Raw genomic sequence first — 25348 nt, 5'->3', positions numbered from 1 at the left:
CCATGCCAGGGGTAGGTGTGATTAGCTCGTTTGTCATTAGTTTAACGCGAAGCAGAAAGCAGAAGTCTAAGCACACGGAAATAGCACCCTCCAATACTGATTAGGCTCTTGTTTATACCACATTGTGGTGAGCTAAGCCTGCATTGGCTCACTTAACCTTTTACAGGCACTAGTGTTGTCACTCCCGTGTCTCTTGGAGAAGGGAACACCTCCCTCCAGCGAGTCAGCAAGAGAAGAGAAGTGATCCCGCAAACTACCACCATCACCATGAAGACATCAAATGCTCTTGTTCTCATCTTAGTCCTGCTTTACATCAATGCCAGCACAGAATGGCCTACGCACACAGTCTGCAAAGAGGACAACTTGGAAATATATTACAAAAGTTGTGGTGAGATTTTTTTTAATTTCCATTTTCTTTTGAGCTACTCAACAAAGTTGTTCCTAGGCAGTGAGAGACACTTAAAAGCCAGGCAATGAATGAAAGGGTTTTACTCCTAAGCCAGCACTGGGGTTTGCATCTAGAATATTTTTAGTTTTTCAAGTATAGCTGGTTTTGGTTCACACAAACACAAATCTACCTGTATTTAGATAGAAGATAATAAAGAGGAATAATTAACTTAATTCAGAATAGCAAACTTGTCAAAGCCCCAGTTCATCATGAATGAGATGGCTAGGATTTTTATCTAGAAGGTAGGTTAAAAAAAAAGAGAGAGAGGAAAACCCTATTTATCTTTTTTTATCCCTGGGGCAAAACAGGCTCTTCAATGATCTGCTGTTTTCCTAATATGCCATGAGACCGTGGTGATGTGCTTTCAGTCCTCCCACTTGGAGTGATAAGGGACCCAGTGTGACAGTGGGAAGGATTCATGTTCTCTGCCACTGCCACCTTGCTTAGCAGACTTCAGCAGCAGCCCCTACCAGAGGCATTTCCCGGGGATCATAGGGTTTTGTTTGCTCTTTAAATCTGTAGAGAAGAAAAGGAGCAAGTGACACTGGAATTGACTGAAAATGAATTCACTGAATGGTGCCTGCTTTCTACCCCTTGCTTTGCTGGCCTTGTGCCTCTCCTATTGTGCTGATCTGCTTTACAACTGGGACAAAGGGAATTAGATTCACAGACGCCTCATTCATTTTCCGCACGTGATGTGAAAAGAGATTCATGGCAAATGAGCACCCTAGAGTTTGTTTTTCCAATTCATCCTGATACAAAGGGTTTTCCCGAGGGCTTTTTCTCCCCTGTAGCTTTCATGCATTTTTGCACACCCATTAAAATAAAGCCAGTGAGGGACAAGAGAAGTAAATAAATATTTGCAATGCTATTCTTTATTGGCCTGCTCCCAGGGGACTAAAGTCAAGCTTCACATACTATAAATGAGTATAATGCACTAAGAAAATATATAATTAAATATTTAACCCAAGCTTTGGTATTACCTTTATTTTAGTAAGAATTTATTACATAAGAGAATTCTGTTCCCTCAACAGGTCTGAGTTAGCATGAGATGCTTTGACACAGAGGTACAGGCTCAGTTTGAGTCAATTCAAATGATGATGAATTTGTTTGCTGGCATGTGCCAGTTAAGAATTGCTTCTTACTATGCACACCATTGGCCTAGCTAACAATATGCATTTGTTTAGAGTCATTTGTTTCTGTCACTTATTTTGGTTTGCAACAAACAGAAAGATAAGAGGTACATCCATTCAGAGGGAATTCACAGCTTGAGAAACACGAGCCAGAGATCAAAAAGGTCAGGTCTTGCCCCTGAGAGTGGTTTTCTGTTCTCCAGTTCACAGCTATGGGAGATGAAGAGATTACACAGACATGGAAAGAACTAAATCAGATTCCTTGTTTGAAGTCAGATTCCTTGCTCCCTTACAGCTCTGTCAGATTCAAGTTTTTGCAGCTCACAACTGCCATCACAATTTTCTGCCCTGCCTTTTTCCAGAGGCTACCACACCTGTAGTATAGACCAGGATGCACCATCTGCATCCCCACTGACCCAGTTAATAGTCTGGTATTTTGCATAAAGGAGAAAAATATAAGGTATTTTGGGTTGAGCCCAAAAATCTACAGGTGAGGAGGATAAATCCAAAACACTGGTCTACAACCACTGTTCTTACTGGGCTCACTGGCAAGCTCACAGTGGTGTCAAAGGTGCTATTCACCCTTCTAGCAGAGAGGAGGCTTTATCTCTGCTTCATTTCCCTGTAAACTATAACTGGATGGGCAGAACATAGCTTCATTTTTCATCTGTGTCCTGCCAGTTGTTCTCACCCAGGAGAAAACAGACTTTTTAGTGCCTAGGTTTGACAAGACCCTTTCCCAACAAGCCTTCTCATGACAAATTTGTAATATCAGCAAACACAGAGTCAATTCTAGGCAAGTGTCCTTGCTCTTTAGCTGCTTCAGAGGAATACTGCCCCACATGCACTCCAGTCTGAGAAATCCCTTTGGTATTTCCTACTCCACTGAAATGTCAGAAGATGACCCATTTTGGGGATACAAAAGCCACAGGGAGGTAACTAGTATGAAATCTTGGGTAAAGTATTCTCTGTTGGCATCCAAAGGGTCAGGATTTCACCTCTATTGTTCCTACTGTAGACTCTAGGATGTTATCAGTGAATTAGGATTAAAGAAAGTGAAGTATAAGGAAATTCAGAGAATTTTTACCAAGTGCTTCACACCTTTATTTCTGGAGCTGAATGCCCTCTATCAACAAATTAATAGAGTCCTGTCTGAGCATTTAAAAAGGAGCCAAGTGCTCATTTTTGCCTTGAAGTTTATCAGATCCTCTCGTATAACACAGTAAGAATCTGACTAAAGCCAAAAATACGACCTAATATAACTGTGATTAATGCAGCAGAGTTTAGGTGGATAACTGAAAATAGAGAAATTGTAGTAATCTCCTGTAGCCAGGAGCAAATCCCAATTGCCTGTCACAAACAATTGTTTCAGCTGCATTCTGCCCTTATGATACATAAGATTCAAGCATGTATCAAGCCCCCAGCCTCAATCCATGCTCTGGATCCTACAGAAAGCATCCCATTCCCAGTAAGCCACATCAGACTGAATGTTCTGTTACCAGGACCCCAAGACATGCATCAAAAAAGAAAGGGCTAGAGGAGATCCTAGTGATCAATAAAAAAGTAATCTAAAAGAAATCAGACTAAAATTCTCAGCAGCAAGTCCATGGCTGAGAGATGGGTGGTCTAAAAGTAAAGTAAATAGACAGTGTGCTGCCTCCTCTATAAAACCGCAGGAGACATAACACCGAGACAGTCTATAAATAGCAAGACATTTCCTATCAGGGCCACTCTTCCTCCCAGGAACAAGTGACAAAAATGAAGGAAGACCTCAAATGACCACAAATCACCCTAGAAACCTGGGCAGAGAACCTGAGATAAAAGCAGTGCAGGCTAACATCTCTGACTGAGAAAAGAGAACCCTAATTGGCAAGTCTATGCACAGACATGAAAAGAACCTGCCACACAAATGGCCAATTCCTATCCCTTTTAATTTTACAGTGATTTTTACAGTAATAATGCCTCTGATATTCCCAGCTACATTTTAAAAGGCAATTGTCTGGGAAGGGAAGGGCAGTTAGGCAACGGTAACAAAGTGCCTGGAGGAGATTCCAGTGCTATTTGAGGAATAGGCATCCACTTGGAAGTGCAAAGTGCAGTGAAGTCAGAGACTACAAAACATAACTCCTCAACACATCTACAAGCACCTGCTTCTAGATCATTCATGTGAGCTTAATTGTCTTAATTAGCCATGAAAACATTCTCACAATATAGTGCTTAAATAGGACCCCCTTCATAGGGGAAAGCAGGTGATTCCTCCTGTAGACACAAGAAAAACACTTTCCAGTTATTTTTACAGCTCTTTCTTGAAGAGTTAGTTGGGCCTACATTAATAAATTAGTGGTTCAGAATGCCAGTTTTTCTTTTGACCAGCAAATCCAGACCAGTATGCTCAGTGATTATTAAAGTTCTATGTTTAGATTAGAACACAGGAGATTTTAGAGCTTCCCACTGCCTGAATCTGTAGATTTCTTTACAGTGTTGCAAAGGAAATTGATAAAGCAGGAAGTTCTTTGGAAGGGTCTGGACACCACCAACAATAAAGGACTTTGTTTTCTATGCATGGGAGTAAATAACAGGGAATTTCAGGGATATCCTCTCCCATTGTCCAATCTTGCTTGCTTTTTCTTCTCTTTTTCATCTGAAGTGAGGTTAACAGCCATTAGCAGAAGTTTCAGGAGAAAATAGCAAAGAAAATCTGCAAAAAAAAAAATCTCACCTCATCCTCTTCAGGGCAAAGATTCTTCTAGACACTTGGTAAAGGGGATTCTTTTTCCATTATTCTTCAGGTTTTTGGCAGACAGATTGAGCCAGATGCTTCTTTTGGACTTACTTGTTTCCCTCAGTCTCCAGCAATTGCTTCTAAATTATTTAAAGCCATACAACACCAACTCCCCTCTGATCTTTTGTTGCATAGATTGCTAGTGGGCAAACAATCAAAGAACTTAAGAATTTAACTTGAAAACAATTTTTTTGTTTGTTTACTGTGTTCAAGCCATCTTAATATCATTGCTTTGCTGCTGTACTCATCTGGTATAACTTACTTATTCCAAGGGGAAGACCAGATGTTGACATGCATATTTCTGGCATCAGATCCTAACAAACTGAAGCTATCATCAGAATCAAGGTAGCATAGTTATGAGTGCACATGCAAATATTCTTCTAAAATTTTGGTCCCTCCATGAATTAAAACTACCTCAGCTATTTAATTCTCTACCTCATTAGCGAGGATTTAAACTTTCTTTCCTATGTGAACTCTTGAGGTAGTTCTGAATGTGATTTTACCCCATCTTTCAGAGATAGAAAAGTATTTGGTAAGTTTTAAAATGCAAATGGCAAAGAGGACAAGGAGACAATTTCATATCTCCAAGGTACTCTGGCAAAAACATTGGATTCAGGCTTTAAACCATTTAGTAAAATCAATATTAATGCTTCCAATGAGACCAGTAGTAGAGAAAATTAACCTCAGCTGAACCTTCCCACCAGGCTTTAAATTTTCTCTATCTAATTTAGTTCTCAGTGGCTTTCTCACAGTGCCAAATTCTTCACCAGATCCATTAAAGTCCTGCATCACAGACTGCAAAGAGGGTTGTTTATGTGTGACATCCTCTCCTGCTTATCTCCAGCTATTAAATCTAAACTGGTTGGTATGTTTTCCACCTACTGACTTTTGACATGTCTTTGGTTGTTGTAGCCACTGAGTCACTGAAGTAATCATAAGCTGAAGGGGCAACAGTTCTCAAGGCAAGCCAGGGAAAATGTGTTCTCCCCTTTGGAAAAAAATGGAAGAGACACACCTAAAAAGTGGTATGTTGCATGACAGTCAATTAGTACTGTGACAAAGGCAACATTGTGATTTACTGCTGGATACTGAATTTGAGTCTTTATGAAGGGAGCACTCTAACATATTAAACAGGTGAGTCACAGCTATTTTAAGTTTGATAAGAGTTTGACATTGGTTCCTGTATGTGCTGGTTTGAAGGTGAACCAGCAAGGGAAAATGAACTCACCACGAGAGAGATTATAAGTCAGAGCTAAAATTTAATAATAATATTATTATAACAACACTGACACACAAGGGAAATTGCTTTCAACTCACAATACCCCAGCAGTATAACCCAGTGTCCTGGGGCACAAACCCAAGGGGGTTTGTTTGCCCTTGTGCTGAGACCCCTGTGGCTCCCCCAAGTCCAGAGCAAAAGGAAAAGAAAAACCTGTTGGTGCAGGCGAGGGCTGTGGTCTGGGCGAGAGCGGTGATCTCCTGCTGTCGAGGTCCTGCTGCTGCTCTGGATCCGACGAGAAGGTTTCCGAGGTCTTCTTACCCACCACTTATGTACCCTCAGGGAGCACTCAGTTCCTCCCCCTGGGCGGGGACTCACACAATGGGTGATTGACTCTGGGAGCCAGAGGGTGTTGAGCTGTTGATGGCCCATTAGCAGCTCCGCCCCCCTCAGGCTGGGTGTGAAGGTGATAATGGCTCCCTGGGCAGCTGCTGCTAATGGCCCATTGTCCTTGGGGAATGAATAGAGGGGGTAGAATACACAGCTTTGATCACCCCCACACAGGGTTAGCTGGTCCCTCCTGCTGAACTAGGACACTGTATTACACAAAGCAAAAATTACCAAGAAGCTCATTAACTGCATAAAGTAGGAGCAAGGACAGACCACAGCTGATGATAGGTGGTCCAGTGTAAATCTTTCTCTTCAGGCCTATGAGGCATCACTACACTTTCTCAATGTTGTCACATCATCTCATACAGAGCTGCCATCAAGACCTCAAATTATCTCTGGACCTTATTATGCTTACAGTTTACCAAGGAAAATAAAGGCAGGAGATCAGGTTTTTACAGCAATTTAGCATTCATCAGCAAAAATATCCAGAATAATCTAAATAAAACTAACACACCTCAAAAATGCAAAAACCACTTCAGCATTATTGTGTGTTGGTGTTACTGTACTAACTTTGAGGACACTTATGGCAACCTAAATCTAGGGAGAAACAGTGGCCATCAGGGACAAGAGGACCAAATGCCCCATACAGATTCATCACTTGCCAAATCCAAAACCTTTGATCTGTTCCAGATGCTGCTTTTAGACTCCTGAGAGTTTCCAGTTGCCCAAAGCTAGGATCTTAAAAACTGCCACAAATTATTTCAATGCTTCAGTTTCCTCTTCAGCTGAAGATGTATGGCTCCTGTCAAATGATCCAGCAGTGATCAGACAGGTGGGAACCCAGCTAGTTTCCTCAGCAGAGGGAACAAGGCATTTCAGCTCCAGCTTATTGCCATGCTCCTGTGGTGGATTTCAACCCATCCTGGGAAAATGGGAACATTTAGCCCATTTATATGCTGCTGATTACTGTTCTGTATAATCAGCAGTATACCCTGCTATCCCAGAGCATGGCATGTGTCTAACAGCAGGGCAGTTTCTACTAATGTTTGGTTCTATTTCTGACACAAGCCTGAAAGTCTGTTGTGAATCCCCAGTCATACTGGCAAGCACTGATGTCCAGAGATCTTCAAGGAGGGCAGTATGAAAAAAATTATTAAAAAAATACTAGAGGAGGGAAGAGACAGATCTGATTAGGAACACAGGCAGTTACTGTAGGCATCTTATTCGTGCAGTGCATGGTGTTTTCTTACCAACAGAAGAACAAAGACTTTCTCTCTCTAATACATTCCCTGCTGGGCCCAAATTAATGCAGTATTTTCTTGTTACATTGCTGTAGCTGAAGCCTGCCCTGTCTGCCTTTCTCTCTCAATCTAACTAGGACAAATCAGGATTATCAAATACAGATCTGTACGTGCTATCCTTCAAAGCCAGCATCTTTCAGTTTTGTCCTCCTAAACAGGCTTGGATAAAGCTTTGTCATACCACACAAAGCCCAGAAATCCCCATTTCCAAATACCACCTCTGGCAAAAGCAAGGTAAGACTCCATGAACTTTTAGACACTGGGCCTCCCCTCAAGCATCAGCAAAGAGCTCTAACAAGCCTGCTCTCAAGACAGGTGGTTCAGGCAAGAAAAGGCAGGGAGACTCAGGGCATCTTTGGCAATGCTGCTTTATGCATGCTAGGGACACCCCCAACCCCAAACACAGGCCTCCAGCTGCAGAGAGCCCCTCACACCTGCCATCTTTACAGGGACTTCCCTCCAACTCATCACATCAGCCTAGTACCAGCATATCCCTTCCTCTCTTTTCAATCTGACATTTGGAGAAGCCTTCTGGGTTACTGTTTCTGGATATTTGCATTTTTGGATGTCTTATACTCAGCAATGAGTTTTATTTGAAATAGCAAGAGATAAAGTCTTTGTCCTTATTTCAACTAATTTTCTAAGACACTGGAGTCACCTGGCTCAAAAACTAAGGCCATGCTCACCAGCCAGTAATGCTTGTGCCTTAATCTAACCATGAAGTACATAATTGCTCTTTGCATTACCAGTCTTCAGTATTCGTGAGAGAGGATCAGAAATAATTCAACTTGCACAAACACTTATTTTTTTAAGCCATACTTTAAGTTTCTTTCACTAGTGATCTGTGTTTTTTTAGTTTATAGATTATATTGAAACCAAATCTTTAGGCTTCTCTCTGCAGCCATGTAAGTTTTATCAGAAAGGAAGCAGAGTTATTCACTCCATTAGTCGTCTTCAAGGGCTTTGGGTTTAAGCTGACCACAAGCTGATACTGCTGTTTGCAAAGGGGAACTGGCACAGACTGTAAACCCACGAAATTTAGGATACAAGATCTTCCCTGTTCCTTCTCCTCTATGTTGTCTAAGCAAGGCAGAAAAAAATCAGTGGTAAAATATACAGTGACTTCTGCAAAGGAGGCCAGAGGGCCTGTTTGAACGAGGCAGAAGCCTGGATCTGGTCATGCCTAAGGCAGGTGTCTTGGGGTGAAGTATTCTCTTAATAAAATAGATGTAACATGAGTCTCACAATTTATTCTACTCTCCTCTGGACAGAGGGTCACTCTGCCCCTACCAGACACACCTGGAAGGAACAGTGGCATGCAGTGAAGGCAGGCCCAAAGGGAAGTTCATTAAATTGAAGGTGCTCAGGAAAATCTAGATGCATAATCAGAGAGCTGCTAATTCACCTGACACTTCTTTCGCAGGGCCTTATAAGTAGATTCCAGTGTCAAATATAACCTTGAGCATTCAGGTTAATTTATTTAAATAGACATTAAAGGGAAATTGTTGAACAAATACATAAAGTCTGAAATCTCAAACAGTTCTTCATTCTTTCCCTCTCCTTTCATCACCTTGAATGCTGTAAAGACTAATGACTTAATTTTATTAAGAGCTCTGAAGGTGAGGAGTGTTGGGTAATTGCTAAGTATGTTTCTTCCTCATGCTAATATCCAGCTCCTCTAGCACCAGTCTGTCCTTATTTGACCCTAGCCAAGTGCAGTTGTGTCATTTCATCTAATTCAGTGGATTATCTTCTCCTAGAAGTGCTATTTTGAAACACCCAAAGCTTACCAATTTGGAGAGTCTTCCCACCACTCCAGGCCTTACAGATGTGGACTCTTACAAGCACAGTTTATCTGCTTGCTGCTGCTTTTCAGTCACACCACTCATTTTTATGCTCATATGGAAACAATGTGATTTTAGAGTAGATTCAGATGAGGCTGAAGCCAGTAGAGGATAGCTACAATATGGGGGAAGGAAGAGAGAAGAATAAAAGACAGAGGCAGTACACCAGCCCAGCAAAATTCCTTTAACAGGTGCTTCCCATCTGGCCACTCAGTTTCTGTAATTCCCTGTTAGTCATCTAGGAGTTCAGGCTGGGAGGGACATAGCCACAGTGGGTTAACACATTATCATTCCCAGCTGTCTGCTTCATCCTGTGCTCTGCAGATCACCTCCCAGAGCACAGGAGGCTGTAAGGGCAGTTCCAGCTCACAGCCCTGTGGCTTTGAGCACACCCATGTTCACCAGGAGCACGAGCCACTGGCCCCACAGCTGTGGTAACCGGCACATGAAAGTGAGTTCCCATCTGTTGTCCCTGTCACTGGGGTTACACCACTGTAAATATGTCTGAGACAACTTTTACCTATGAACCTTCTGCCAAGAACAAAGGCAGGGGAAAAAAAAACTCCAGGAAGAAAAGTTTAGGAACTCATCTGGACTTCTAGGCTGTATTACACACATCTTTTCAGTCTTCTGAGAAAAACCCAGGCAAACCCATCACACTGAGCACCTCAAAACAGGCTGAAATATTGCAGTGTCGTGCCAGTGCAGGTGGTATGCAAGGAAAACCACATCCCAAGTCAATAGAGCAAAAATTCTGCAGCAGGGTACCACCAGATAAGGGTGACATGGGAGGTGGGATGCATCACTAAGCATAAGCCATGTAAGGGGTGATTGGTGGCAAGATGCCAGGTACATCCCAAATTTATCTCTCACCAAGCAGGATTGTACTACAGAAGCCAGTCTTCTGTGAGAGCTGTACATTCAGTGGTAGATACAGTTGGGAGTTCAGCATCAGCCACAATACCTGGTTTAAATAACGGATCTAAGAGGTCTTAGAGGACGTTGTTTAGAAAAGTCAAAGACTTGCCCCATTTCCCAAGAAGTTGCCTGAAAGACTTAGAACCGTGCAGAAAGAAACTTGAGTACAAATCCTGCTCCCAGGCACCTTCGTGCAAGCTGAATATGTTGCAGCCTGAGTCCTTCACATTAGATACACAAAGAATGCCCTTTCCGCCCCTCAGTAAGCAGATTTTCACTGATATACCTCAATGTGTTTGCAAAATTTCCAGCAACGTTTTTAGTGTTGGTAATGTATCAAAGCTGAACTGGAAAAGCAAAACTCTGCAACCAGTTGAAGAGTTTCTAGCTTTAATTATGGAAGAGGGAGCAGATTGAAGGGAGTGGGTGGAGGGAAGTCTGGGAACATACAGTACTGTGCACCACGAAATGTTGCAGGGAAGTGGAAGGCTGAAGGGCAGCCCCACATATTTTAAAGATTTAACAGTAAATGTTATTGCTCTGCACATGTGAAAGACATAACATGTATTTTTTTCAGTCTAACCAGCTCACTTCAGATTGAGGCAAACACAGAAGAATGAGTATTAAAGCTCCATAAGAGACGCAGTGACTCACAGCTGTACATCTGAGATGAAAAGCAAAAATGGCAATTGCCTCGAGTTGCCTTTGCCACAGGAGGGACTCCTCACCATTTAAAGAAAGAGGGGTCCAGAACACTCCCTTAGTGCATAGTGCACAGCTGAATTTACACACTTCTTCACTTATCAAATGGTTAAAACCCACTATTTTCATTAATTTCTTTTTTAGCAGCAACCTTTCTGCCTACATGTTTTGGAATACAGTCTCCCTGGCACCACAGTTTTTTCTTTCACACGCAGCCATTCTTTCAATTGATTTCAGCAGGAGGCCCCCACATACACCACAGTATCTAAGATGTTGGGTTGCAAAGTCTTAGCATGAGTTTCCAGAGGGAGATGGTCAGAAAATTAATTGGGGTTTATTTTGAAAGTGCAAAATTTTACATTTTTCAGCAACACAGTAACAACAACAAAATCCAAGTGCTCCAATTCACAAATTTTGCTGGAATTTCTCATGTGAGGGCTTCCACACTCTCTTCCTCTCTGGGGACCAGATAACACTTCTCTGGATAGATCAGAGCCCTATGCTGCACCACCAGTCACACAGTAAAAGATGTCCATGGCCACAATACACCATGAAATATGTCATCTGGTACGGAGCTCAACCCATAGAAATAAAACATTAGACATCCAAGCTAAAATAACCTTGAGGTCAGAGTCATTGTAAGAAGTCCAAGCTTTCCAGAGAAGTTTGATTTCATGAAAATCCCCTTTCTACCCAGTTATTGATGAGAAATTTTGAACTAAACATTCAATTTCTAGCCCTAAACTCATGATTTAATTTGTTAATTAAAGCACAGCCTATTCACTTTGAAAAGAAAAGAGTATCTTATATTTTGCAGTGCCATGTTTGACCATAATTCCCTCTGGAAATTACAGAACCGACAATTTTAGCCAGCACTATTTGTAGGCCTCAATGCCCAAATTGCTCTGAATCTGAGCAGCTGCTTCCTGAACCTTATCATCACACCATACACAGAACAGAATCTAGAGGGGGTCTTGCAGAAGTCCAGAGGAAAGCGGAAACCAAGCCCTGAGAGATGGTAGAACCCAGAGGGGAAGCAGGAGCAACGGTCCTGGAGAAAAGAGAAGTTTGAAGTGCTTTCTGGCTGGAGCAGGAAACTGCTCTCCTAACTGATTCCAACAGCTTCTGAAGCTGAAAAAAACAAAGTGAGAATTTAGAGGAATATGGAAGGGAGGAAAGAAAACCCTCTGACTTTGCTCTCACTTGATAAACAATTCCAGGAACTACCTTTTTGTCCCAAGCAGATGATTCAACTGCAGAGACTGCTTTAGTGGTGTGGAGGACCAAATCCAGCTCAGGCACAGAGAGCTGTGGGAAATACAAATGCCTTTTACCTCCCTCCTTTAAACAGTTATTTTAATTTACCAGAACTTAGGGTTTGTGTACTCCTTGACAAACTGTGGGCTCACAGAATCTGGCTTAGTTAGGGCCCCCCAGGTCTTCCCAGCGCTTTCATTCATTTCATGATCTTCTCTAAGCAATCAGCTTTTGGTCACACAGACTTGTAGGCTGCCAGCTGCTACAGCTGTGGGGCACTGCTGCAACAACAGGGCTAGGGGATGCTAGCTCAGCCTCACAGAGGACACTGGTGGCTCAAGTTTCACCACAGCATCAAAGGAAAATTGTCCCAACCTGTTATTTTCAATTCAGTGAGAAAATTAGCTCAAGCAACAATAGCTTAGAAAACAGAACTCAGTTCCAAGTCTATATTTGTCACTACCAGCTCTATGCAAACCAAGGAGCCAATGGTTGCTTCTGCTCATGCCACAGTTGCTTCTCTTTTTTCCACAGAGAGGGAAGCTGGATGCACAGGCTGGCTGGAAAGCCATGATGAGGGACAAAACTATGTCTAAAGCAAGCCTTGAAGCTCTAGATATATTTCCAAACTGCCCAAATCTTTCACCTCCAGCCATAGCTTTGGAAAACACTTGCACATTCTGTTGGTTGTGGCAGATGAGCTGTCAGTTGTTGCTGGTGCCTGTCACCAGAGAGTGACACCTTGACAAGCCTTCAGGCATAGCATGAAGTCTCTTGGAGGCTAGCAAGGGAGAAGGTGGAGGTGGTGGGAAAACAATTATGTTTGTACAAAAGTTTTAGAGCTTGATGAAGAAGAAAGAGTACTGTAGGAACTGACAAGAACCACGTTCATGACAATCATTAGTTAAAGGGCTCCTTTTGACCCCAGCTCTGCTAAAGTCTCTCAGAAAGGGAGAAATGTAGAATATTTCTTTGGTTATAAATATCATGGGATGGAGGACCCAGCATAAAGTACTGCAGTATATCAGTTACCCAATTTTATTTTCAATTTTGGATTTTCCATCCCATTTCAGGATTCAGTTTCCTAATGAGCATCACCAAGCCATCTTATGATACAAATTTATTAAAAAATGCCTTCATAACCAATTGTTCATCAGTGCTGAGGAAGGAATGGTAGCACACAGAGCCTGGGAAGAGCAGTTGCACTAAGACTTCACTGTTAAATAAGTATTGACTACCCACTACTGAGGAGAACTTGCTTTCTTTGAACTTGGCTTACTTTCCTACACAGTACATTTTAGTCTCATCTGACTGTGCTTCAGATTGAAGGGGCAGGAAGGACTGAAGTAGCTAAGTAGCTATTGAATACAAGGTATGAGAGTTTTGAGCACTTCTTGGGGAATTTTTAAGGAATATGTCATTTGTTTTTTATAACACTTCTGTGTTCTTGTTTTCTTGCATACAGTCATTACATTTCATTAAAGATACAACTCGTTACCCATTGCTTTGTGTCTTCAAACAGATCCCCAGCAAGATTTTTCTTTAAGCATTGACAAGTGTTCTGATGTTGCAACCCACACCTTTGACATCAGAGCTTCAACGACCCTAAGTAAGTGAATTGCTATTTTCTCATGCCATAAACAGGTAATTCACATGTGAGTGCTGGTATTAAGAAGTAAACAAGGGTGAGAACCTTCCATAAAATATGAATGGGCTTCATTTCTTAGAAATTTCAAAACCTGTACAAGGCTACAGAAATGTCTGTTCTGTTATTGGGTCGGCCTCAGACTATGTATGTCACCCTAAGTAGGTCATATCAGCCCCCAACTTCTATCCTCTCCTACCCTACACATGGATAGCAAAGTCTCCTGGGGAGAGTTTTGTTGAATGGGACGGCTACAACACCTACACTCTTGTGTCAGCACCAGCAGTGCTCACCAAGTTGCTAAGGCTGTGACCCTTGCAGGTAGGAGACTCCCACAGAGCAAGGTGGGGACCCCTCTCTGCCCCTCCTGGGCATATGGAGAAATGTGCTGGGAAAGTGCTAACCTGAGGCAATAGTCATGCCATCAGTTTACCACCTGCACTACCCAAAATTATACCCTTCAATACCTGACTGATCAGCAATAAAAGGTCAAAACTGGGTACAAAAGTTAACATTAGTCATAGCTTGCTTTGTGAAAAGCCACCCTCTTGCAAACCTGTTGGTCTCAAGCTCACCTAGAACCTCTACTACCAGAGCATAAATATAAAAGTGCTGCTGTACATTCCTGATACTGAAAATAAATTTGTGTTCCCAGTGTCTTTTAACCCTTGGGAATGCTTCTGTGAGACGTGCTACCCATTTTCTCAGGAAGCATCAGTTTTTAGGTGGCTACAAAGTTAAACAAGTCTTCAAAAATCACATTACAGGCATGTGTAGATATTGTTCCCACAAGTCAGAGCACAAGACCTCCCCCTAAATAACATGGACCTCACTGGCTTTATGTTAGCAAGCCAGGCACAACCAGGCAACCTCCTAGCACTGCCCAGCTGTTGTACTGGGCCCTGGCACAAGTTTGGCTTGGGCCAGCTACTGGTTTCCCAGACAGAGGTTACAGTTCACAGGTTGCTCCCAGGGGCCCATTGGCTATGATCCATCTGCTTAGGACAACAGAAAAGAAAGTTTAGATGTAAGGACATAAGATTGTTGTAAAGACAACTAGCTATGCTAGTTAACCTCAGAGTCAGAGAATGGTCATGGGTGTAGTTTATTTAACAATAAAGACATATGCTATTATGTCCCTTGTCACATACCTTGAAGGGCTTAGAGACCTGTTCTTGAGCATGGATTTCTATGTATCAGGAGTTCTCAGTGATGAGAAAACATTTAATAGCTCAAACAGCAGGGCAGGAGGGGCGGCCGGTGTGTGTGTGTGTGTGTGAAACTGAATATTTTTAAAATAAAATAATAAATCTGTTTATCCTTGCATTTTCTTTGAGCTTTTCTTTCTGTTTTGTGTGCAGGACACAGCATCAAGGAGCTATACGTCAAGCTGAACCTCATCATAAACGGCAAGAAGGTCTTAACCTACTCGGAGACGCTTTGCGGGCCGGGTCATTCTAAGCTTATTTTCTGTGGAATGAAGAAAGGAGGTAATTTAGGTGGCACTCTAAGTGTTTGATGGCTACTGAATACTCCAAGCAGGATGCACCCGCTGTGCAGTTGAACACACCAATACATGGTAATGTTCTGTTTACTTCAACAGCATGTTAATGGATGACAGAAACACAGTAGGACAGAGACGTTTTAATTTAAGAGCCTGCTTTTCCCTCTAACCTGTTTGTTTGCTTTTCTTTTAATCACAGAATATTGCACAGACATGGGATTTCAAGTCCATAAAAAATAACTGTGGTTATGTGATCCCATCCAATAGCAGAGAGGTTCATAAGCCCTATTTATGGGCACATGGTTGTCATGTGAGCAAGAAGTATAACAAAAATAAAAGCTAGTTCTGTAAACGAAATGGCTGAGCAGACAAATAACCATTCTGAACATGTTCTTCACTATTAAGCAAGTAACACTTCCTGTCCTTAAAAGCTATTTTCAACTTTAAGGGGAATTATGCTTGAATAAGGATATTTGGACCAAGATACTATTTGATATCATGTACAGTTTGCATTTTATTTCTGCTCAGCATGTGCCTGTGTGGCAGTCAGATGAATTCAGTACATGGCAGTCAAACTGCCAACTGGTGAAGTTGGCTTACAGTGGTGTTAACTGCCCCCAGAAAGCAGGCATCTTTGGTCCCAGGTGAGCCTGAGCACCTCAAGGTCCCTTCTGCCACAACCCAGACTGGGTAGTGCCAAGTTAGCCATGCCTGTGTCTGGAAGAGCTATGGTCATGCTTCTGGACTCTAATATCCACATATCTTAAACAGTTATTTTTAAATCCCTCTTACATCATGATCATCTCTTTAGGTTGATTTTTAAAATAAACAGGTAGAGTCGCAGGGAAGTTTGAGTTGTGAAAGCATCAGTTAGTTACAGAAGCTCTGCTTTCCTTCTCTCCACTTGCATCTTCACCCTGATAACACTGCAATAACTCAGGTGAAAGGGCAGTGAGTTTAAAGGCCGTGCACAGCACTACTGCTAAGACAGCCCCTGGAAAATTACTAAGACATTTCACACAGCACAGAAATATCACAAAGAATAATAGAGAAATGCTGCATGAGCAACCAATTATGTAAATCCTGTAAGCCAGATAGAGAAAAAAATTAAATTCAGAAGTTTCTTCAGTTGTGTATTGAATCACAAGAGGAAAAAAGCCATCCACAGACCTACTGAAAAACTATTGTATTCTGATGAAGTGCTAAACATCCTTTAGAGAATACATTAAGGAGAAGTAGAGTCAGCCCTGAGCTGAGCACAAACTGCTATTCAAACATTAAGCCACAAAGCCAAAACCTCCTGGGGTTTCCAAGTACCTTAATCTTAAACTGACAGGCGATTGTTCCTACTAATTGAAGTACATTATGATATAAACCCATTGTTGGTTCTTTAAATAATACTATATATCTTCATTTAGAAGCATCCCTGCTTTAGTGCAAGAACCTCTGCTATGAACTTTTTAGTACACATGTTCTCGTTTGGTAGTTATTTTAATTTAGTAATTAAGTCACAGTGGGAAAGAAGTGAACTTTCTCAGACTAAGGTTCAAACTGAAAAATGTGGTATTTCTTAATTAGTTGACAGTTGATTCCAACCCATGGTTTAGCAATTGAGCTGAAGACCAATTTAAGACAATTCAGGCATAATTTACCATATTAGCACAGCTGTAAATCTGACCTAATACCTATGCAGAGAGGACAACATGTGAATGGCCAAGTATGCAGCCTACCAAAGGTGCAGTGCAGCAGATAGCACTTTCAAATGAAGATTCCCATGAACAGCACTTTTTTTTTTCCTGTTATACAGGCAACATTTCCAACATCTGGCCAGACCTGACCTGAGTTTAAATATAGTTTCACATAGAATTTACTTGCTTTTCTCAAGGAGGCCAAAAATTGCCTGTTCCTCCCTCTCCCAAAATTAGACACAATATTATCCTTCTACAGGCTTCATTTATGCACTCACTCCTGTGCAAGAGCAGAGCAGAATTTACAAGAAAAAGAGACTTAGAAGAACTGGATGTGGCAAAGTCTTGGTTATTTGAGATTTTGGTGGGGGCTTTTTATTTGCTCTCCTATAATGCTACAGTTTTATCATGACTGGGAATACTCTCTGTGCTGGAAAGACTTAACAGAGCTGGAGGCTTCATGTTCGTCAAAATCATATAGTATTAACTATTTTTGTTAAGCAAAGGTCACATCTGGCACTGCTCACTAGGACTCCTAGATAGTATTCCAAGATCCTTTTCTGTGAGCTATATGCCTGTTGTGAAGTTGTTAGCTCAAAGGTTGCAAGAAAATTGGCCATTGTCCATTTAAAAACAAAGCAGCAAGACTGCTACATTCTTTGTGGCATAGCATGAACTCAGATCTTCCTCTTTTATAGTATAAAATTGTGGTTATTCCCCATTTCCTTCAAAGAAAACAGTTACATAAGATTTAACAGATTTCTCAAAGCAATCACTAAAATCAGAGTAAAATATCTACCAGGGCAATATTTAGCAATGTGCCAACCACAACTTGCAGGCTGAAAGAAAGCTTCCTGACAAAAAGATTGCTGCATCCTCTGCAAGTTTCCTTCCAGGACCAACTGACAAAGGCACCATCACAGCACTTGCACAATTCCTTGTGCACACTCCCAAAACACAGAGAAACCCCCACCTTGCTTCAGACCTCCATCCGTTACATTATCGTAGGTGTTAGAGTGGGCAAGTTTCTAAAACGGTATTTGTGAATAAAAGCAGAAAACAGAACATGAATTACAAAACTGGCTATCACATTGAGAGTTTAGGTGCCTGTTTCTGAGAAAGCAGGCTACAGCACAAAGCCTGGTCTTTGGGCTGATGCACAGTTCCATCTTGTTTAGCCCATTCATCTTTTTCCTCCATGGTAAAGAGAGTGAATGTTTCTCACCTGGCTAAGTATTTATGTATGTTTTTCTCACTCAGCTATACATCTATAGCTGGCAGTTACTCAGCTCATTCCTACATCCACAAAACCTGCAGAAGCTGTGTGGCAGTTGCATGGCTGCAAGATCAAGTCCTAGAAGAACTCAAGCATGGAGCATTGAAGTTCTAAAAATATTTAGAACATAAAAAAAGGAAGAGGTGGGTGCAGATGTACAGGGCCTTTATATAGTACAAGAGTGTGAGAACGTATACAGATTTTCAGTGTAAGGAAGATTTGAGAAAAAGGAGTGAGAATTTCATTATAGGAGTTTTGTCAGGAAGGAGAGGCATCTTCATGATAAATGATAACTAGTAACTTGAAGTAATCCTCAGGAAACTTACACACTTGAAGGCTCTGCTTGAGATTGGAAACTACTGCAGTCCTGCTCACTGGCAAAGAAAAGGACTAAGTTACTTTTGGTAGAAACAACAGTGAAAAGCTGCCTCAAAAAATACAATAATGTCACCTTGAATGAGTAGTACATTAGAAATATTTTCTAGGGTGCTCTACAAAAGTCACCTTCAGATAAGTCCTTAAGAAAAAGGGCTGAAAATACATCACTGTTGACAGCATGCTTGACATATAATGTTACTTACTAGCAGACCAATAAAGAAAAGAGGGATTTTTTTTAGTTGGAAAAATGCACTCCTGATTTATGCTCTTCTCAATGTTTGCATACTTTTTACAACTACATTTGGGCTTTCTCTGAAAAGACCAGAGAAATCTTTCAATGAGCTGCTCTGTGTTCGTGACACTTACACTTACTGTTCATCCTCTTCCAATGGAGGAATGTAAAAATGTATAAATATATGGAAAAAAATGTATATGATAAACTACAGTCCGTAAGGCCTTGGAGGATGTTTATACTGCTGGAATTATAGCAGAAATCCTTATGCAACTGGAACATTAAATGGGCTTTGAAAAGCCTGATTCAGCCAGCACAGGCACTGAGGAGGTTGCCATGGTCCAAAGTGAATAGGAATGATAAAATTCAGCAGTTGTATGAATCCATGTTATTTCCTGGTAGACCTCAATAGCTGAAAACAAAAGCTGTCCTTGCTTTTCTGTGAGGACATACTTTCAGAACAGCACAGTTTCCTCCTCCCCATTGAAGCAAGAAAAGTTACAGGAGTTTCCCAGAGGACTGGTTACAGAAACACAGAGAGGCTGAGGTTGAAAAGGATATATGAAGGTCACTTTGCCCAATTCCCACCTACTTGAAGCAAGGCCATCTACAGCCAGTTGCCCAGGACCATGTCCAGATAGGGGTTTTAAATATATTCAAGGATGGAGACTTCACAAGCTCTCCAGGCAACCTCAGTCACACTCATAGTGAAAAAAGTCTTTCCTGATGTTCAGGAGAAATCTGTGTTTCAGTTCGTGCCCACTGCCTCTTGCCCTGCCACTGGGCTCCACTGGAAAGAGCTTAGCTTCATCCTCTTTACAACCCCAGTTCAGTTATTTGTATATATGACTAGTAACTGTAAACCACTGCAAGATTCCTGGTTACAAAGAGCTAAATGAGGCCAGTGCTGAAGCACAAAGCAGTAAACATCGACCTCCAGCTGGACACATAGGACCCAGCTCCATAGTTGATGCTCCCTAAAAGATAATACATCCCATAAGAGTGACTTCTTTGATTACCAAGCAAAGACATATCTACAACACATCAGAGCAATCACAGCAAACTTCTGAGTGGGTTGAGGCAAAGCCCCAAGACTGCATTCATCTGGCTACTTTATTGCAGTGAAGTGAGTGTGGAAAAATAGCTTCTACCTACACTAGATGAAAGATTAGCATTGCCACATTTCAGAAGCAAATTTATGGCCTGATGACTCCTACTTCATTTTAAAATACAGCCTTTGCAGGGCTTACATGCTGCATCTGTATTTTTAGATTCTGAATGGCTCTCTGAGAGGCTAGGTGAGATCCTAATGAGCCATGTGATCCAAGAAGAGTTTCCATGTCCCTGGGGAGAAGGACTTTGGGGAAAGGTGATTGTTCACAGCCCAGTTTCCTCTCTGTTCTCCTCTGCTGCTATCCAAGACTTGCTAGGCTCAGAGTTGCCTGAAAGAAAGGTAGTCATAAAAGGCTCTCTACTGAATGAAAGGGCACACAAAACATGAGCCCCACTATTGCATGGTCCACACCACCCTGAGGGGGCAGCTCACAATATGCCTTAGCACACATCGACACATACAGCATTAAGTCCCAAGGGAGTCACTTATCACTGAAGTCATGCAAGTCTGCAGTGCCTTTAATTCCCATTTAGACTCTATTGAAGTTGTGAACTGAGAAGTGGGCTGTACTGTATTTTTAAAATTCTTGAGTCACTGCTCTCTGCAGTGAAGATGTGTCAGACTCCTGGGCTCTTGCTTCGTGCACAGAAGCAAGCAGTGATGGTGGATGCTTTCTGAAAAGGAAAAGACTTCTTGGTGTCCAGGTGAATAAGTCAGGGATGCAGAGAGGAATGAGTACAGTATAAGTGCTGTAGCATAGTTGATCAGTTTGTGATTGGCAAGCTAAAACATACTTATTGCATTCTCTGTTTTTGTATCAGGTTTGTCAGGGAAACACTGAGTTGTTTTGCATCTTCTCCAGCTCCCAGGATCATCATGGCATTATATTAAACAAACTTCTCCTTTATGCAAAGGTGCAGAATATCGGTGATATCTGAGGTTTCTCCTGTTCTTAGTTTATCTTATAGTCATGACTCTTTCATAAAGTTTTGTTATAAGACTAACATTCATATCATGTGTGGGAAGACCTTCTGTGGAATGTTTTCCAAGTCCGTGCATGGTGAGATGGACCATACCACATAAAGATATTACAAACCTTTTGTCCAACCTTTCAGAAGAAACAATTTAAACCAACAGTGAGACTAGACTAAAACAACTCTAGAAGTGACAAGCATCAAGATGCCAGCACATACTCATATAAACATGATGAAACACTTACTCCTCTGTCACTGTCAAAGTAAAGAATATTTCATGACACCTACAAAAGAGAATCCTTAAACAGTTCTTAAGACTTTTCCATGACTTGTGTGGGGCAAGTTCTGCTAGAAATTCTGAAATACTGAAACATCTACAAGTTTTATTTTCAGTTAAGTCTGAACAGTTTGGCCCACTAAGTTATGAAAAAGTAGGAGGAACTGCAAAACAGCTTGCTAATTCTCTCCATTAATGCCAAAGTTGCCCTTTCTTCAACAGCAAAGAACAAGCATGCCTTGCACGATTAGAGAGATGAGGATTGGAAGGTGGAACTCCTGGGCTCTATTCCAGTCACCAACACAACTTGTGATGACTTTAATACCTCATGTAACTTCTTGGTAAAGGCTCCCTCAGCAGAGAGATAGACATGTTCTTATTACTTTAAGGTCATGTTCAGCAAGCAGTCAGAAGCCCACACCTACTCAAACGCTCAGCTCAGATTGGCTTTTATAAAAGTTACCAAAAAAGTACAGTTCAACTATTGTGCCTGCAGGTGTTTAATAGCTCATGCTAAAGGACTTGAGTCTGGCAATTCCCCCCACCCCTTTCATTTCCCCATTTGCAAGATACATGCTGACGTAGGAACACCCACCTGGCTGTGCAAAGCCATGTCCCTCTCCTCCATTCAGGCAGGGGCTGCACATCCTGCTTGAGTCCGGGTTCTGCCTTGCTTTCCCCACAAGGCAATATATATCCCAGTAGTTCTCTCAGGAGGGCTGTTGCAAGACTATGTGTAGAGCATTTTGTAGTTCCATAACACTTGTTACTGGAGCACTTTAAAATGCCATTACCAAAAAAAAGCAGCTTGTTTCTTTCATGTGCTGCATGTCTAACCACCCATCACCATTGCTGCTTTTCAGAACGCCTCCACTATGAGGGACCAGTCACACTGGGAATTAAAGAAATCCCACAGGTAAGTTGGTCACAGCTGTGCTCCCAATCAGAAAGGCTTTCCAGATGAGGTATGGTCAGAGGTCTACCAGCAATCACATCAAAACATTCCATGCTCTCCTGGTTAGCACACTGGATCTGAGAGTGTCTTACATGACTAATCCTTTCCAATATGAAATTAAGGGGCTTTGTTTATAAAGCATAGGAGAGCCACTATTGTCCAGAGACAGACAGATTTTCTTAGTATAGAAGATCTCCTGTAGCAGCATTAAGTCATGCAGGCATACAGTTATTTAGTAGGCTCCCCCCTTTCTTACTCTCAAAATAGCAAGGAAAGAAGCAGTTCCAAGGGACTCCCAAGAGACCAAAGCTGCAATCTAGCTCAGTTCTTAGTGGACTGAACAATTTTGAGAAGCTCATTCATCCTTGCAGGCTATAAAGGCAATTTAGATAGTTATTGCAATTGAATGTATTCCACAGTACCTCTGTGGTGTCAGGTAGAGAGAGAGGTCTTCTAGGTTGCAGACTAAAGGTACAAGTTACTGAGCCAAGAACACTTTCTCTGGACTTATGGAGCCTTAAAATAAGAAAATAATTTCTTAGAAAGGTGAGAAAACAGGAAATACTCTAGGCACTGCTCTGAATTTCCTGATCATCCATTACAGATGTTTTTTTACCAGCAGCCTTCTCCACACTCAGCTAAATCTCCTTCTAGAAGGTCAACCAAATTACATTGCAAAGAAAGATAGGTCTGAAATGCTGAATGCACCACAGTCTCTCAACTGGGCACAGCATGAAGTTCCATTTGGTCAGTAAATAACAAAGGATGTTTTAGAGACATATAATGAAGAGGTTGGATTGAAGGGAAGAATATCTAGATTATCCAGGCATCTGTTTGAGAATGTGCTGGAGAAAGGATCACAGTCACTACTGCAAGATCATACAGCTCAGGTGGTCAGACAAATGTTGCTTAGAGATTTAGTCAGCGAGGCACAGCATGAGCTCTCAGACCTCCATCAGCAGACAAAAAACCTGTATCAGAGGCCTAAAGATGAGGTCTCAGGCCTGCTCAGTACTGGATGGGTACATGTACAGGAAAAGAAGACAGAGTCAGAACAGGATCAGAACAGGGATACAGAACAAAGACATGAGTCCAAAGAACCAGGCTTGCCAAGACCTGCAGGGATAATAACAAGGATAGTTGGCTTCTTGGAGGATCAAGCCTCCATACCAGCTACCATCTGATATGTCTCAATTTCCTTGGTGATAGCAGCAAACACAATCTTCATTTTCCCAAGGATTTCACACAGGAAGTTGGGCCCCTTATGTAGGCTGACATCCCATCCATTCCTGCCTGCTTCCATAAAGCCTATCCCTAGAGATGCTGTGTTGAGCAATGACTTTTGATCTCACACAGGAGTGTTTGAGCTCACATCAATCATCATCTTGCTCCAGGAGCAGCTTTACTAACATACTGAGGACACTTACCTAGTGAAACCTCTACACAAACTGAGGAATAGATCTTTAAACCAAGAGAAAGCCCTAGAAACATGCACACAGACCAATAAAACTCGAGTTCTGGGCAAACTAGTTGAATTTGGAGCCAGAAATTCCAAGACTGTTCATAATCATCTTTTAATAACAATTTTTCACCACAAGCAAAAAGTTATTCCAGAGGAGAAAAAAAAAATCTAAGTACTAATAAGCAATAGAAATTAGTTATTATGAACTTCTTTCCATTAATTAAATTATAAGCTTGTAGAAAGTATATATGCTTGTGAGAAAGGGAGTAGAAAGCCATTTCTGCTAATTAATCAATCAGGCGAATAACACCATCCTTCCACACTGGCAAAAAAAGTTATTCCATGCAGCAATCATCTTCTGATCATTGCAAAGAACAGCCTCATCTGAGCAGCCTGAGGGATATTTGCACAGCCCACACAGCACATACAACAAGGCTGAATTCTATGAGCATGGAGCTATGGGGCCTCTTGCTAAATGTGGATGTTACACTTCACTTGAACCTCTTTGTGAGGACACAGACCAGGTATTGCTTTAGAAATCACATTGTAAAAGGCAAATGTCAGGAAACCTGACTCATTATAGCCATGCTGCCCTCTACTCCACAACCAGAAGGGTTCTGAGCAGGGCAAGTGTTTCTGTGGTTTAAAGCCAGGAGGTCATTGCCGCCAAACTCACCTATCCTGGGATTTTCTCCCCTCGACCCTCCAGAAAAAAACCCCAGAAATAATTACTGCAGTGCCAGCAATGTAGTGTGAATGAAATCTGGTTCACCTCTCCCTCCAAACCTGTTAAATAAGCTTGTCACCTCCCATAAGCAATGCTTCTCCTGCTCCAAGTGTCTGGAGAGAGCAGTTTTGACCAATAGAAGATAGTCAGGTCTTCTTTAAGGTTCGGGGCTTTTTGCACTGTAATAATACAACTTCTCCCCAAAGCCTGAATCTGTAATTTTAAATATACAATTTGAAATTAAACTACTCCTTGTGTTATTATATAGGAATTCATCATAGACTGAGTAATCTATACACACACATCTCCCAAGGTGCTCTCTCATAAAAATTCATATCAATAACACTGAACAACAAGATGCAAGGAAGAGAAGTGCCAGACAAATGAGCACCTCTTTGCTTTCCAGTTACTAAACAGCACAGGCCATACTGTCCTTGCTCATAAGAAACAGGAGAAGTTGCACAGATTTGAAGGGATTTTTATGCAGCAAAACATTTTGTTCCCTTTGCACTGTTTTAAATTTGAACTTGTGCTTGTCAGCATTGATATCACTGATGAGAGTATTTTGGCAGAAAATATGGGCAAGTTTTCTACCACCTCTGAAACATTTGGACCGGAAAGGTTTTGGAGGAAGTTGATGGGAAAGGGGTTATTCTATTTCTGGGAAGAGGATTTTGAAATAGAAACAGAAGCACTTATATACTACTGATGGGTTAATCTTTTGCTTTGCATTTGTCTCATGCAGGGAGATTACACTATTTCAGCAAGGCTGACTAATGAAGATCATGTCACTGTCGCTTGTGCTGATTTTACTGTGAAGAATTATTTAGACTATTATTAGCAACAAACCAACTTCATGAAAGCTACAGACTACTACCAAAACTATTCAAGCCAAGTGAGCTGCTTGCATGCTACAATGATTCTGAAGAAAATAATCCCCACATGGTGATTCTGGTGGTGTTCCTCTTCATAATTTGCTATTTTCAAGAATTTACTAGATCCTCTAGTGGTAATTTTATCTCCAAATGCACAGTGCAGACTACTTTTTTCTTCTAACATATAAAACTGTAAAGTAGAAAGTATCCAATACCAACATTCTCATCTTAGGATGAAAATAGCACG

General features: G+C 41.5%; 1 protein-coding gene across 1 annotated transcript; it reads left to right on the top strand.

Annotated features, from left to right (window-relative positions):
- Positions 1–25097, top strand: LY86 (lymphocyte antigen 86). The gene is made up of 5 exons (XM_071552977.1): positions 1–388; positions 13517–13603; positions 15001–15129; positions 21946–21998; positions 24972–25097. The coding sequence occupies exons 1-5, from the start codon at positions 268–270 to the stop codon at positions 25065–25067; spliced, it is 486 nt and encodes a 161-aa protein (XP_071409078.1). The 5' UTR covers positions 1–267; the 3' UTR covers positions 25068–25097.
- Positions 25098–25348: the final 251 nt, after the last annotated feature.

The sequence above is a fragment of the Pithys albifrons genome, chromosome 4 (assembly GCF_047495875.1).
Source record: "Pithys albifrons albifrons isolate INPA30051 chromosome 4, PitAlb_v1, whole genome shotgun sequence".
Classification (NCBI taxonomy): domain Eukaryota; kingdom Metazoa; phylum Chordata; class Aves; order Passeriformes; family Thamnophilidae; genus Pithys; species Pithys albifrons.
The sequence above is the reverse complement of the archived record's forward strand: the minus strand, read 5'-3'. Positions and strand labels throughout refer to the sequence as shown.

What these genes read in the sequence shown, in the direction of transcription:
- LY86 (XM_071552977.1), top strand. Translation starts at nt 268, where the DNA reads ATGAAGACATCAAATGCTCTTGTTCTCATCTTAGTCCTGCTTTACATC. An exon ending in CAGAGCTTCAACGACCCTAA is followed by an intron (nt 13,604 to 15,000) that starts GTAAGTGAATTG and finishes TTTTGTGTGCAG; the next exon opens with GACACAGCATCAAGGAGCTA. An exon ending in GAATTAAAGAAATCCCACAG is followed by an intron (nt 21,999 to 24,971) that starts GTAAGTTGGTCA and finishes TGTCTCATGCAG; the next exon opens with GGAGATTACACTATTTCAGC.